This window comes from Coregonus clupeaformis, unplaced genomic scaffold (assembly GCF_020615455.1).
Source record: "Coregonus clupeaformis isolate EN_2021a unplaced genomic scaffold, ASM2061545v1 scaf0183, whole genome shotgun sequence".
NCBI lineage: Eukaryota > Metazoa > Chordata > Actinopteri > Salmoniformes > Salmonidae > Coregonus > Coregonus clupeaformis.
This window is the reverse complement of record NW_025533638.1, coordinates 185,354-201,996: the sequence shown is the minus strand read 5'-3', so window position 1 is coordinate 201,996 and position 16,643 is coordinate 185,354. Positions and strand designations below refer to the sequence as shown.

The 16,643-nt window shown below is 43.6% G+C and overlaps 1 protein-coding gene across 1 annotated transcript; it reads left to right on the top strand.

Moving 5' to 3' along the window:
- The first annotated feature begins 6,765 nt into the window (after window positions 1-6,765).
- LOC121582935 (protein boule-like) lies at window positions 6,766-12,414 on the top strand. The gene is given in 13 exon segments (XM_041899110.2): window positions 6,766-6,874; window positions 8,299-8,342; window positions 9,269-9,400; window positions 9,545-9,636; window positions 9,777-9,831; window positions 10,296-10,371; window positions 10,790-10,864; window positions 10,867-10,949; window positions 11,365-11,448; window positions 11,770-11,817; window positions 11,956-12,033; window positions 12,035-12,085; window positions 12,337-12,414. Coding segments are annotated over 12 exon segments (870 nt in total). The 5' UTR covers window positions 6,766-6,874; window positions 8,299-8,324.
- Window positions 12,415-16,643: the final 4,229 nt, after the last annotated feature.

Below are 16,643 nucleotides of genomic sequence, written 5' to 3'. Positions count from 1 at the left end.
AAGACAAAGAGTAATTAAAAGAGGACCTGTGAAGCAGAGGCAGCAGTGTTGTAGCATAAGGGAGTGAAGAGGAACTGTGAAGCAGAGGGCAGCAGTGTTGTAGCATAAGGGAGTGAAGAGGAACTGTGAAGCAGAGGCAACAGTGTTGTAGCATAAGGGAGTGAAGAGGAACTGTGAAGCAGAGGCAACAGTGTTGTAGCATAAGGGAGTGAAGAGGAACTGTGAAGCAGAGGCAACAGTGCTGTAGCATAAGGGAGTGAAGAGGAACTGTGAAGCAGAGGGCAGCAGTGTTGTAGCATAAGGGAGTGAAGAGGAACTGTGAAGCAGAGGGCAGCAGTGTTGTAGCATAAGGGAGTGAAGAGGAACTGTGAGGCAGAGGGCAGCAGTGTTGTAGCATAAGGGAGTGAAGAGGAACTGTGAAGCAGAGGCAACAGTGTTGTAGCATAAGGGAGTGAAGAGGAACTGTGAAGCAGAGGGCAGCAGTGTTGTAGCATAAGGGAGTGAAGAGGAACTGTGAAGCAGAGGGCAGCAGTGTTGTAGCATAAGGGAGTGAAGAGGAACTGTGAAGCAGAGGCAACAGTGTTGTAGCATAAGGGAGTGAAGAGGAACTGTGAAGCAGAGGCAACAGTGTTGTAGCATAAGGGAGTGAAGAGGAACTGTGAAGCAGAGGCAACAGTGCTGTAGCATAAGGGAGTGAAGAGGAACTGTGAAGCAGAGGGCAGCAGTGTTGTAGCATAAGGGGAGTGAAGAGGAACTGTGAAGCAGAGGGCAGCAGTGTTGTAGCATAAGGGAGTGAAGAGGAACTGTGAGGCAGAGGGCAGCAGTGTTGTAGCATAAGGGAGTGAAGAGGAACTGTGAAGCAGAGGGCAGAAGTGTTGTAGCATAAGGGAGTGAAGAGGAAACTGTGAAGCAGAGGGCAGCAGTGTTGTAGCATAAGGGAGTGAAGAGGAACTGTGAAGCAGAGGCAACAGTGTTGTAGCATAAGGGAGTGAAGAGGAACTGTGAAGCAGAGGGCAGCAGTGTTGTAGCATAAGGGAGTGAAGAGGAACTGTGAAGCAGAGGCAGCAGTGTTGTAGCATAAGGGAGTGAAGAGGAACTGTAAGCAGAGGGCAGCAGTGTTGTAGCATAAGGGAGTGAAGAGGAACTGTGAAGCAGAGGCAACAGTGTTGTAGCATAAGGGAGTGAAGAGGAACTGTGAAGCAGAGGGCAGCAGTGTTGTAGCATAAGGGAGTGGTTGAAATGTACACAATTGTTACCCAGAGGAAAATTAGGAAGGGTCATGCTTTTTTCAGTTTCAGTCAGGGGGAGGGTTTAGTATTTGTTTTATTTAGTCCAGGGGAGGGTCATGTCAGAGAGAGAGAGAGAGAGAGAGAGAGAGAGAGAGAGAGAGAGAGAGAGAGAGAGAGAGAGAGAGAGAGAGAGAGAGAGAGAGAGCGAGAGAGAGAGAGACAGAGACAGAGACAGAGACAGAGACAGAGACAGAGACAGAGACAGAGACAGAGACAGAGAGAGAGAGAGAGAGAGAGAGAAAATAGAGAGAGCAAGAGAGAGGTTTTTCAAAATCTAAATTGGACAGAGAAAGGGTGTAAATGGAATAACGTTTCAACTAGGGGTGTAACGATCCATCTACTACATCGATGTATCGATTTATATTCCTATGATCCAACTACATCGATCTGTGCTCGGCGAGTTGGCCTTTTGGACAACATATATCAATCTAACATCGTTTTAAAATGTAATAAATCGATTGTATCGATACTAGGAAATAACCCATTGGATTTAAGCACGCCAGACTTTATATGGATGTTTTTCTTAGCACTTTTAATGATAAAGGCTTTAAACATTACTCGATTCAGTCTGCCTATCCGTGACGTCATTGCCCCGTGCCAGCAGCAGCGCAAAGCGCAAAGACAACAAAACATAGCATGGCGGACGACAGAGGAGAAGCCGACGAGCGAGAAATTATCAAGCCACCATTGCGGTCCTTACAAGAAACAGGAATCTAGGAAACTTCACCTGCACTGTCCAGTATCCAGGTATTTATTTCAGTCACACTGGTTGAATTTTTGGCTAAAAGGTTACTGAATCGATTTCAAGTCACTGAATCGCTTTCGGATCGTAACGTTCTAAATGAACCAATATCGTCCCTTGAATCGTATCGACAACCACGAATCGGATACAAATCGAATCGCTGTTAAAACAAAACGTTACACCCCTAGTTTCAACCTAACCAGCTCATCCTTAGGCAAGTCTGCTTCGTCCTCATGTCTGGCACATAGGCCTAGTTCACTATAAAACACTCATTTTCAGTTTAAGGTCACTGTAAAGTACAGACAACGTATAAAAGACAGACAATTCAATACAGGAAAAAAGCAGAGACATAAAAACGAATTCGACCAACCAGCATATGTGTAACAGTAACAGCCCACACAGGAGGGGAAAGTTTGGAAGTGAAAACTTTTCAATATACCGCCCCCCTCGGATTGGTCAATGCATTACAGGTAATGGAGCAGGCGATTTGCTGCCTCGTGCTCTGGTGGAAACTCTTGGTACAATTGATGCCGTATCCCTTTGTTGTGGTTAGGAGAGGTTGGGAAAAAAATAAGATGCAATTTACAGACTGTCAAGACTAGAGTGATCTGTCTTCAAGCAGAGAGAAATTACAGCTGCACGAGGCCTATAATCAGAGACAAAGTGGCTCTTTGAGGATCAGTGCAGCGTCGAGTGGCGTGGTGTGGGGCAGAGCGCTCAAATTACATGTACTAGCTTTATTAACAAAGTGCTCTGATTGTACCACCTGAATCAGCCCCGCCTTTAACGAGGTTCTAATTGGCCTCCCACCCACTCTCCCCTCCACTGTCTCTCTCCGGCTCAGAGGGGACTCCCACTACCTGGCCCAATTTGACTTAGGGAGAAAAACTACAACGTCTAGGATGGTGGCTTTCTGTTATAAGTTGAGTAGGCCAGTGTTTTATTGTTTTCACAGCTTATTAATAGTTTAAAATACTGAAGAGGGTGCTGGGGAACTGGAAGAGTGGAACCTTACTACCTTTTCCTCACTCCAAAGCACACATCTGACTGAGTTAAAAGGCGCTACATGGCTACATGTCTAACCTGGATTGAGTTAAAAGGCGCTACATGGCTACATGTCTAACCTGGATTGAGTTAAAAGGGGCTACATGGCTACATGTCTAACCTGATTGAGTTAAAAGGGGCTACATGGCCACATGTCTAACCTGACTGAGTTAAAAGGGGCTACATGGCTACATGTCTAACCTGGACTGAGTTAAAAGGGGCTACATGGCTACATGTCTAACCTGACTGAGTTAAAAGGGGCTACATGGCTACATGTCTAACCTGACTGAGTTAAAAGGGGCTACATGGCTACATGTCTAACCTGACTGAGTTAAAAGGCGCTACATGGCTACATGTCTAACCTGATTGAGTTAAAAGGGGCTACATGGCTACATGTCTAACCTGACTGAGTTAAAAGGGGCTACATGGCTACATCACTTATCAGACCTAGAGACGACTTCATTAAATTACATTTAAAAAGATATTGTTGTGCACCCTTGCTTATTGACAAAGTGACTACTTTACATGCCATCCGTTGCTTGCAACCAACCAACCAACCCACCCACCAACCAACCCCCAACCAACCAACCAACCAGCCAACCCACCAACCAACCAACCCCCAACCAACCAACCCGCCAACCAACCCCCAACCAACCCACCAACCAACCCACCAACCAACTCCCAAACAACCAACCAGCTAACCAACCCACCAAACACCCACCCACCAACTAACCAAACACAACCTAACATGTTACACAATTCCCATTCATAACAACTCCAAAGTATTATCCTTGTGTTCACATTTACACACAAATTAGCGCAGGTCTAACCACATTGTACTACAGTGACTTCAGACACAGGCCTAAGCCTGTGCTAGCAGCATGACCTGAGTGGCAAGTGTCTTCACTGACATTTTCAACCTCTTCCTGACGCTGTCTGTAATACCTACATGTTTCAAGCACCTGACCCTGTCTGTAATACTAGGAACGCCAAGGTAACCTGTCTAAATGACCATCGCCCCGTTTAACTCACATCTGTAGCCATGAAATGCTTTGAAAAGCTGATCATGACTCACATCAACACCATCCTCCCAGACACCCTGACCCACTCTAATTCAATCTCTATTGAACTCCACAATGCCCTCTCCCATCTGGATAAGAGGAAAACCTATGTGAGAATGTTGTTCATTGACTACAGCTCAGTGTTCAACACCATAGTGCCCCCCAAGCTCATCACTAAGCTCAGGACCGTGGGACCGAACACCTCCCTCTGCAAATTACTCCAGGTCTTTCTGACGGGCCGCCATCCAGATGGTGAGGGTAGGCAACAACACATCTACCACGCTGACCCCAACACAGGGGCCCCTCAGGGGTGCGTGCTAGTCCCCTCCTGTACCTGTTTACCCACGACTGCGTGGCCACGCACGACTGCAACACCATCATTAGGTTTACTGACGACACAACAGTGGTAGGCCTGATCACCGATGTCAGCAAGACAAAGGAGCTGATGGTGGACTACAGGAAAAGGAGGACCGAGCACGCCCCCATCCACTTCGACAGGGCTGTGGAGCGGGTCGAGAGCTTTAAGTTCCTCAGTGTCCACATCACTTAGGAATTTACATGGTCCACACACACCAACACAGTCATGAAGAAGGCACAGCCACGCCTTCTTCCACCTCAGGAGGCTGAAAAGATTTAGCATGGGCACTCAGATCCTCAAAATGTTTTACAGATGCACCATTGAGAGCATCTTGACTGGCTGCAACCCCGCTTGGTATGGCAACTGCTTGGCATCCGACCACAAGGCGCTACAGAGGGTAGTGCGTACGGCACAGTACATTACTGGAGCTGAGCTCTCTGCCATCCAGGACCTCTATACCAGGCGGTGTCAGAGGAAGGCCCTAAAATTATCAAAGATTCCAGCCACACAAGTCATAAACTGTTCGCTCTGCTACCGCACGGCAAGCGGTACCGATGCACCAAGTCTGGAACCAACAGGACCCTGAACAGCTTCTACCCCCAAGCCATAAGACTATTAAATAGCTAACCAAATAGCTACCCGGACTATCTGCATTGACCCCACTTTGCACTCTCTTTTGACTCATCACATACGCTGCTACTACTGTTTATTATCTATCCTGTTGACTAGTCACTTTACCCCTACCTATATGTACATATCTACCTGAATTACCTCGTTCCCTGCACATGGACTAGGTACTGGTACCTGTGTATATAGCTAGTTATCGCTACTCATTGTGGATTTATTCCTCCTGTTATTATCTTTCTATTATTTTTTTTCTCTGTATTGTTGGGAAGGGCCGTAAGTAAGCATTTCACTGTTAGTCTACACCTGTTGTTTACCAAGCAGACCCCTTTCCACATGCTGCCCTGTCAGGCTGAGGAGGCCATGTTTTTGCCCTAGTACTACACACCTGATTCCACTAATCAACTCATCATCAAACCTTTGAATCAGGTGTGTAGTGCTAGGGAAATACTGCACTATATGTTCAACTGTATTAGAAGCTGAGACTGTCAGGTACCCTGTCCACCTGCCTAAGAGTCAGACAGACACATCCTATAGGCCTAACCCTCCCAGCGATAGGCCTGAAGCTATCCTGGTGGTGGATAAAACTGTTATGAGCCATATTGCCTGATAGAACACAGATATCAATTGAAACGTTCTCTAAACATCTCACGACATACTAGGCCTACAACATGCTTTACAGTTCTCGGATTAGAAATGTCAAACAAACCCAGTTCATGACATACTGTAGTAGACAGGTAGGCTAGGTTTTGGCCTAATGGCACAAATCCAGAGGGAGACATTGCCCTCTTGTGACTAATCTTGAATATTGCATACATATTTATTCAGGCCTATATTACTCTGCAGTCTTATGGCCAGTTTGCAATCATATAGCATACTGGTCATAAGACTGGCCAAGCTCGGGAGGGATATACACTGAGTATACCAAACATTACTGAACACCTTCCTAATATTGAGTTTGCCCTCAGAACAGCCTCAATTTGTCAGGGCATGGACAAGGTGTCGGGGCAAGGTGTCAAAAGCTGCCCACAGGGATGCTGGGCCCATATTGACTACAATGCTTCCCACAGTTGTGTCACGTTGGCTGGATGTCCGTTGGGTGGTGGACCATTCTTTGGGTGGTGGACCAAACTCAGCAGCGTTGCAGTTCTTGACACAAACCGCTGCGACTGGCACTTACTACCATACCCCGCTCAAAGGCTCTCAAATGTTTTGTCTTGCCCATTCACCCTCTGAATGGCACACATTACACAATCCATCTCTTAATTGTCTCAATGCTTAAAAATCATTCTTTAACCAGTCTCCTCCCTTCATCTACACTGATTGAAGTGGATTTAACAAGTGACATCAATAAAGGATCATAGCTTTCACCTGGATTCACCTGGTCAACCTACGCCATGGAAAGAGAAGGTGTTCCTAATGTTTTGTACACTCAGTGTATAGCCAAGACAGAGTGTACATACCAGAACTCTTTCATTGGTCAGGGGCTAGAGAAAAATGAACAAAAAGGAGGGACTGCAATAAGCAAAGCAACACAGAGTGAGAGATCTGGGGGGGTTAAACGATACCGTCCTGGTATGTGCAGCAAAGGCATTGCAAGCCTGGTGACACGAAGTTCTCACAGTGTCTCTTTCTTTCATCGCACTAAACCCTGTCTCTCCCAGGACCATGAAGAAATGCACGGTTCACCCTGATGTGATTGAGTAATGTATCCCTTTTTTCCCCCACCTGTCTCCCTGGACCTCAGTGCTCCCAGGTAGGTAAGCCCAGCACCGGCAGCGTGAACAGGTGTGACATTCTGCTATGCTAGGGAACATGACAATGCAAGGCATGGCAATGGTCGTGTTCCTCCACTCAGAAGTAGCTGAGGTATTTTATGTATCAGCTAACCACATCAAATGCATTTTGGTACCCAACTGCATAGTCGATGACATGGCACGCAACCATTGGTTTATGCATGCAGCGTCTGAGCAGGGGATCGCGACTAATAATAGCACCTGTACACTTGCACCTTACTGCACAACACCTGCAACATATTAGGCACTAATAGCAGTATTGGATGCTTGCACACAAAATCAATTCACTGCTTTGCAATGCCCGTTTTTCAATAGGCCTATGTAATGTAACGCCTAGCAAAAGAATGCTGAACATCATCACAGACACATTCAAACAGTTTTCCATTTTCTTTTACCCATAGGTCTACTTGTGAAAAGGTCAGCAAAGGACTGCACACTACAGTGCATGGCTAATCAAAGAGGGTTCATATGTAATAGGCCTCTCAGGGAGAGCTAGACTGAGGGGGAGGGGGTTGCATTGAAGACAGCAACAGGTGCTGCATCAATGTGGTGTAAAACGGTCTCTGCCAGACAGAACCTTGTAGCCTGGTTGCCGGTCTGTTTAGCTAACATTCTACTCCTTGTACTCCCAAGTCATTTGAATATGAAGTACAAGGAGTTGAACATTAGCTACAAAAAAATAAAAGGCAACCAGGCAAGACAAGAACCTGGTTCCAACCATATGACAGACAAGGTCGATTGGGTAAATGTGCCTAAATGTTTTGGTATTTTTTGCTAGTTTTGTTTGTAGAATATTTGTTCCAAATTTTAAATAATACCATAATTACCATGTTCATTAATGCACACTTCTTGTAAATTCATGTAGGAATTAACTGAAATTGTTCAATAAAACGGTTTTCATCCATGGGGTTTATCTCCCGCCATCAACGTTGTCATTAGGGACTGGGAAAGTGCAATCTTGACAAGTTGAGGGCGGCAGAGGCTCGAAGAGCGAAATAAAACCGAATTAAACTAGCTAGCTAACCTGCAACTGCTCTAAAGTTTCCTACCTTTGGCACATTGAAACAAACTAACAATAATCTATAGATACATGTTTCTCTTGTTAAATACAACTGTAACAATATAAATGTAACCAATACTTGCCCACCCATGAATATGAGTGGTTTAGGATCGACTAGCTCAATTTGGTAAGCGCCAGATATTTTTACTTCGTTCATACTGCAGCTAGAGCGGGACTGGTGTTGATGATTCTGATACAGGGTCGGCTGTTCCTGGCTGGGTTCACATCTCTTGCAAGTTGTTTTAACTTTAGTTGCCATTGTCTTGCTGATTTACATTGGATATAACCCTCAATCAATTATTTGTTTCACTTTACTTGTTCAAGATATCTAATCAAGCACGGTGTCTACGATGGAGAACGAAATAGCTGTAAGTTACCTTTCACGAGCGTACTACTTGCCATCTTGCTAACTACCAGTATGCTAGTTAGCTAACATTAATATGTTGTAAAAATAAATAAAAAACCATCGGCTAGCTAGCTAAGTGGCTAAACAGATCAGTGTTGCGTTTGATTGTGTCGGTATATTTAATTGTGAAACATGTAACAATGTGGGTTGCCAATACTACAATTATATAAATTAACGTTATATAGCCAGCGAGTTAAAATGTCACTCTTGAACGCTAACGATAACTGTCTAGCTATCACTAACGTTAGCTTCCCTGCATGCAGTGCATAAAGGTAGCAGGGTCTTTAGTTTAGCTAATTTATCTAGCTAGCAAGCTATGTTAACTAGCGACGTTATTTATGTTCAGTTATATGTCGCTTGATATAGCTAATGTATTCTAAACCAGAGTAAGTTATATTGTAACTCGTTTTTGGTGAATGGAGATTGATCTTACATGTTTCTCTCCTGATCGAAAATGTGTTGGCTTGCTCTTGTTAGCTACAGTAGCTAGCTAACTAGCTAATGTAGTAGCTAAGTTCTCTCCCCTAAACCTTAGCCTAGCAATGTGCAGTTTCTCATGCATTTCTGTGAGTCATATTATAGGCTTTAAAAAGCAAAAGGTCACTCAGTGTTGGCTAGTTATTCCCAGCCCTAGACAAAACAAAAGTGCATCTACAAAGACAACCTCTTTTCAAGGTGCAGGTGTTCCCAATAATACAATTGTATAGACAGCTTGTTTTGAAAGATCAAAGGCTTACAACATACCCTTTGTCTTAAATATATCAAACAATATTGCTTTGTAAAACAGCTAACTTTTTGCTACATTATCAGAATTTCTCAGCATTGGTGAGGATGGCCAATCCAGTGATGCTCTTGTTCTGTTTCAAGCTAATCTCAATCTGCACCCAGACCAGCACTCCCTCTCCTCCTCCTGCTCCAGTGTCTCAAGACCCCAACAACAATACCACTCCCTCTCACCATGCCCCCCGCTTTGGCACCATCATCCCTAACCGCATCTTTGTGGGAGGAATTGATTTCAAGGTGAATATCGACTCTTTCTTTACTTTCATAGGGTCTCCTGTTTTTGTGTTGCGACCTAACTTGACCTTTTTTGGTGCTGCTGCATGTTACTGGAGCATAAAAAGGGCAGCTTAATTCAAGTGTGTGTGTTCTTTTTGTGCGTAGACCAATGAGAACGACCTGAGACGCTTCTTCTCCCAGCATGGAGCGGTGAAGGAGGTGAAGATTGTGATTGACCGTACTGGGGTGTCAAAAGGGTGAGTTCAGTTAAACTGTAGATGTTCTGCCCACATAGACTGGATGACACCTGCAATGATGTTTATTAAATAAACTACAGCAATGGAAATGTAATCCAGGGACACTGTATCATTGCCTTGTGTATGTGTCCATCCCACAGATATGGCTTTGTTACCTTTGAGACCCAGGAGGATACCGAGAGAATCCTTCATGATGTAAGTAACTAAAGGTACACTCTTTGACAAAAGGGTTCCAAAAGGGTTCTTCGGCTGTCCCCATAGGAGAACCCTTTTGTTCCAGGTAGAACCATTGTGGGTTACATGTAGAACCCTCTGTGCAAAGGGTTCTACGTGGAATCCAAAATGTTTCTACTTGGAACCAACAAGGGTTATTCAACAGGTTCCCATATGAGGACAGCCGAAGAACCCTTTTAGGTTCTAGATGGCACCTTTTCTTTCTAAGAGTGTAGAGCCAATATACTGTACAGAAATGGGAAAGAAACGATACGATACAAACCTTATATCTCCTTCTGGAGGGCAGCAGCTCTAATTCACATTAGATCTAGCTCAGTCCATCATCAGTAAAGTCATGGTCATGGGTAGTAAATGCTCAGTGTAAAGTTATCTGTCTCAATCTGTACTGGATACCCCCTCTCCCTCTGCAACCACCACATCCCCAGGCTGACAGACTGTGCTTCCGGGACAAGAGGCTCAACATCGGCCAGGCCGTCCGCAAGCAACAAGTGGGAGGGCACTGTAAGTGACAGAGCACCGTAGAGCAGAGGTAGGCGACCCTGGTCCTGAAGTGCCTGCGTGTTTTTGATTTAACCGACCTCGAAGACCAGGTGTGTTGAATTTAGGCAGTCACTGAACTGATCAATTAGCTCAGTCGGTCAGGTGTGGTGCCTAGTTGGAACAGAATCCTGCAGTACCTACGGCACTCCAGGAACAGGGTTGTCTTCCCATGCTGTGGAAATTACATTTGCAACAAATGTATAATGCATCGTAGAAAATGTTAACACTCGTACCATATATTGTCTTATCTTGATCGTGGGGGCTAATGTGCTCTTGCACTTGTTGGCTTTAAAATGCTGACTCGTCACCTGGGATTGAGTGTCGATAACATTTGCCTTTGTACATAACCTGGTGGTTGACTTGTGCCTCCTTCACTCAGCAAACAGCTTCTCTGTGTCCAGCCATACTCCTACCATGATGCCCACCCCCTGTGGAACCATGTACCTCACCACCTCTACGGGTACCCCTACACCTACCACAACGGAGTGGCTTACTTCCACACCCCAGAGATGAGCCCCTCCGCCCCCTACCACTGGCCTGTGAGTCCTATCCTTCACTCAGCCACGTGCTCATGACACTTTTTTTCCTCGTGGTGAATGAAATTGTGCATTCTGATCATGAATATACAGAGCAACATATGAGAATCATAGAGAGACTGTTGACATTGTTTCATCCATGAAACAGACATGACATACTACAGGGTTTTAGTCATTTTAGTCATTTCTTTAGTGTTTTAGTCAGTATGAAAATAAAAAAAATGTATGCAGTCACTAACTGTAAGTCGCTCTGGATAAGAGCGTCTGCTAAAATGACTAAAATGTAAAAATGGTATATAATGGATTGCATTTGATAAAATGTATTATACATTCGGCGTAAAGATACATGTTCTTTCTTACATGGCTGGTGTCCCCATATTACATGTGCGTCTCTAACCTCCGATCTGTGTCCTTGTAGTCCCACTCAGTACCTGGCTCTCCAGTCATGCTGACCCACCAGCCTCCACCCATCTACCAGCAGCCAGCCTACCACCACTACCAGGTCAGACAGTCTGTCCTGGACCGTCTCACCACCACCATTACAACTCAGCTGACCAGCCTGATCCCAGATCTGTTTGTGCTCTATAGGCAATGATGTCCATGATCATAGGAGTTGGCAAGACAGCACAAACAGATCTGGGACCAGGCTAACCTTAGTCACCAGTACAGCGTCATAAGAAAAATCCATTGTAAATAGTGGTACCTCAGCCACTGACAACCAAGTCAGCTGTGCAGATTTAATGGAATGCTATCGAGGTGTTATTCCAGGAGAAAGCTTGTGTACTCCTGGGTACTGATCTGTTTCCTATACTGTGTCCTTCAGGCCCCTACACAGTGTCACCCTAGTCACCTGCAATGGAACGTTCCTCAGGTAAGGGAAGGAGATGGGCGTCTTTGCTCTTCACCTCTACGTTTGTGAGTGGGTTTTTGTCGGAGGCAAGGTGCGTTCTAAAAGCGAACTAATGTGTGTGCATGCGAAATTCTGTGTGTGTGTGTGTGTGTGTGTCAGTCTCCAGTGCCCTCCAGCCCAGTGTTGTACATGCAGCCCTCTGAGCTCCTGTACCAGCCCATGGAGCAGCCCAGCGACGGGGGGCTGTGTCCAGCCTGCCATGCCCCTCATAGAGGCCCCCATCCCAGAGGTAGATAACATCTCAACCTGGGTCCTGTTCAAATACGCTCAAAACAGAGGAAAAACTTACTTGGTGCAATAAGAAAGGCACGTTTTTATTGACTGTTTCAAAATGTTTTGCTACAGTGTGCCCTACTGAACACAACCATTTTGTAGTTCCCTCAGTCAGTGTACTATTTCCCATATGCTACTTCATAGCGTTAGCATTAGGTGACAGTTGATGTATAAATCCATACTCAGTTATTGCTTGTTTTACCACAGCAGCAGTTCATCGACCACATGGTGCAACCAGCCTACAATCACACGATATCATACTACCCACAAAGTCCAGGGGGATGACACCCGTGATGATACAGCAAGAACCAGAAAGGTACCAGTTATTATACCAGTATAAACTTATTATGACATATGATAATGCATGCTAGATACTCATCTTTATTGGTCTGTTGTGATGAATGACTGTTGGAGAAGGGTTGTCATGTGTTGTGTCTGTTACGTTACCCATCTAGGAACATAAGTTCCACGTCATGAGGCGAGGTTACCCCTCCTCGCCCGTCAGCCTGAAGCCCAGGTACGGCCGCAACCCGCACTACGCCCAACTGCGCAAGGAGTACCGCCCCGAAATCACCAGCGACCACTCCCCTCCGCCCACCACCGAACCAGTCAAGTAGAGGTCATCCACGTTTCCTTTCAGCCAATGAAACTCCCATCTCCTCAGGCAGAAAGACCCGCTTCTCACTCTCTCCACCCGCTTCTCAATCTCTCCATGAACCTGTCTCCTCCAACACTTCACACAACCCATCACCCGCATTATATTATTCAGTCCAGACAACTATGTGCTCGCTGAATGTGAATTTTTATCTGTGTAGTATAATTTAATGTGATATTCTCAATATTCTATTATCTTAGCTTCTAAAAAGTACTGTAAGTGCTATGATGTAAAAGCTCGTTCCATCACTCCCAGACTGTGAACATGTCCATAGTTCTCTCTGGTGTTTTTTTCCACAACTCAGGAGGGATAACTAGCTCCCAGTACTGTTTAACTGTTTCATAACTAACCTAATGCATAATTGATCTCAAAGCTAAGATAAACGATCTTTCGTAAAACAAGAATGTTCTTGCTTTGGCATCTGTGTCAAACTTTTGTCATGTAACCATTCAGAGTATAGACGCAACAGGAAACGTATTTCCTTGCCAGGAATGTTGGTGGCACCTTAATTGGGGAGAAGGGGGCTCGTTCTAATGACTGGAGCGGAATGGGTGGAATGGTAACAAATACATCAAACACATGGTTTCCATTTGCTCCGTTCCCGGACATTATTATGAACCGTTCTCCCCTCAGCAGCCTCCTGTGATTTCCTGGTACTGCTTTATATAGGCCAATCGGCCAATCACAACTTTTCTTTTTCAAATTAGCTCTTAACACAAAGCAAAAAAAAAGGTCTGTAACAAAGATTCCTGCCAATATTACTTTGAGATAAAAGCTGCCATTGAGCATGTTTTTATCTCAATGGTATTAGAATATTCAAGATTACTGTCTTTATAAAGTCAGACAATTGATTGAAAAATAATTAAGCTGTTGTCACAGAAGAGGGCAAATAGATCCCTAGAGGGTCAATCGTTACATAATTCTCCAACTGGATGAAAACAAACAAACAGGACATTTTGCATTTTTATGTATCCTCATGTTTTCATATAGATTTAGCTGTGTTTGTGAGTCTAAAAACGATGTGCCCTCCCAAGTGAGGGGGTAACATCAAAAGAACTCTGTCCACAGGACTGGGACCACAAATAAAGGACAATGAACATCAGTCAAACATATTCACATGGTTTCACATCGGCTTTGTGTGATGGCTGGGACATTTCAAGATTGGAAGATCAACAAAGTAATCTATTTTTTTGCCATTCTTTCCCCGCCTGTAAATTATTGGCCTCATCTTCATCAACTTCAATCTCCCTCGGTTCAGTCATGAGTCACACATGGTCCACTCAGTTATACACGGTTTGGTTTCTCTGTTCTTTCTCGGTCTGCTCCGTCATTGGTTATGTATGTATTCTGTAAACATTTTTTTAAAATATAAATGGTATTATATAACTGATAAGCTATGGGTGTCAGAGTTGAGGTTTTACATATTTCATTCATATATTTAATGTAGGCCTATTTTTGGATTTATTTTAATAGCTGGATTGCATGTACTATGAGGTGTATGATTTTGTATTGTGTGAAATGCTATTCGCTTTAATTTCATGGTCTTCCCTGTAAAAATAAATAATAATCGGTAGAAACAGCTAGAATTTGCCACAACGGTTCACAATTGAAAAGTTATGCCGTTTTGCTCAAATTTTTGATCATAGTGAAAGTCAATGCCAGAAGAAAACAAATGACAGAATTTCATAAACAAGTGCTCCCATGTTCTGTTAATTTGACATTAAAATAACCTTTTAGGTAAATTTGATTTGTCAGTTACTAATAAAACGGAATCAAAGTTTGATTTGAAATTAGATCATTTTAGGATAAGTATTTTGTTGTATTCCAAGCATGCCTGTAATTTCTCAAAATGTTCAATTTTAATAAACATGTTTTACTCTTTACATATTTTAATAGCACCACATTGTCAATTCAATGTGTCTTGCCTTTTAAAAACATACATATATGTTTTGCTATTTTATTACAATGTTACATGTTAGATGAGTTCAGTTTGGGGATATTGCACTCCCCATGTCTTCTCTACCTTCTGTAATCCCATTGCTCAATTTGAGAAGCAGATTAACTGCTTTGATCCAAAGTACAGAGCTAAAAAAAAAATGACACATTGTTTTGGAGTTAAGACATGTCCCCTTCGCCTACCCTTTTTGTATGGCATTTTTATGATTAAGATTTTGATTACGATTTTGTTTTAACATCAGTGCATGTTGTCAGTTGAATGTGTTGTGTATAGTTCTGAACACTAGCTTATATTTAGATGTTTACGTTGACGTTCTTCTGCACATTACATCGTGCCTTGTTCTTCCGAATATTGGGGGGAAATGTTTAAGAATTTATGTTCAGAAGTGGGGTTGTCTTGTTCATAAGAATAAAGTTTGAACCCTTGAGAAGGATACGTCCGTGTGTCATTGAGCCCAGGGAAACAACCCTTTATTAATAAACCCTACCTAATGAAATGGAAGCCTGTTCGAAAACATTGCACTACTGTGAAAATGTGAAGACTACAGGTCACAAAAGTACAATAGGTATACACATGGCACTTCATTGTAAATATATCTGCTATTTTAATAAGAAAATGTGAATGGATATCCACTAGGGACAAAATGACAACACAGTCAACACATAGTTTTTGTGTTGCCTGAGTAATAGTTATTCATGAGACAAGAATATAGAAAGGGAATGAGACATACTTGTGCTTTGAGAACCTAAGGCAGTTCTGAGTAGCTGTCATTAAGTAATTTTCACAAATAATGAAAACTTCAAATTCCTTTCTTTTAAATAAATACTGTGAAAATAGTCTGTTGCCCTAAATGGCTTGAACATAAAACACCCCTAGTCCCATTCTATAGAAACAATAAGTTATTAGGAAAGCAGTCCTTATGTAATGTTGAAGATGCAGGGACTCTGGCCTAGTAAACAGGCTATCCTGCAGGCAATGTTGCCGTTTTTGGCCTCCAGGTTCAAGTTTCCCCTAGGTGCCGATCTAGGATCAGCTTCCCCCTCCCCTAATCCTAACCTCAACCATTAATGGGGTAAAAGCAACTAGGGGCAACTTCACCCTACAACCCGTTTTTGTTATAGTCTTCAATTAATCATGTCCTTCCACTTCCTTAATCTAGGATGGAAGACTGACGTTGTTCTATTTATAGTATAGTCACATATTGGACTATGAAATACCTGTTATATCAACCTGTATAATGTAGGCTGTTTATTAAATACCTGTTATATTAACTTGTCAAATGTAAGTTGTAGCTCTACATTAGACCAGAGTTCCTGACACCTAGAACACAACAAAGGCTGCGTTTACACAGACAGCCCAATTATGAACTTTTGCCACCAATTGGTCTTTTGACCAACCAGAGATATTATTTAGCCCATAATTGGGCAAAAGATAAGAATTTGGTTGCCTGTGTAAACGCCGTCGAAGGACCAAACAGAAAGCACATGATAAGGTAACTAGCCAAGGGTGTCACACACACTGGCCAGTTTATTGGTACACCACCCTGTTCACGAAAATGATTAGCTCCTACAGACAGTGAGTCACGTGGCCGTGGCTTGCGATATAAAGCAGGCAGACAGGCATCGAGGCATTCAGTAACTGTTTGATTGAATGCTAGAATGTGTAAAAGTGACTGAGCGTGGTATGAGTCGGTGCAAGTCGCTCCGGATCCAAAATCTCCAGAAACGGCCGGCCTCCTGGGCTTTTCTATGCACAACAGTGTCTAGAGTTTACCGCGAATGGTGCCACAAACAAAAAACATCCAGTCAGCGGCAGTACTGTGGGTGAAAACTGCTCGTTGATGAGAGGTCGAAGGAGAATGGCAAGAATCGTGCAAGCTAACAGGCGTGACACAAACAGGCA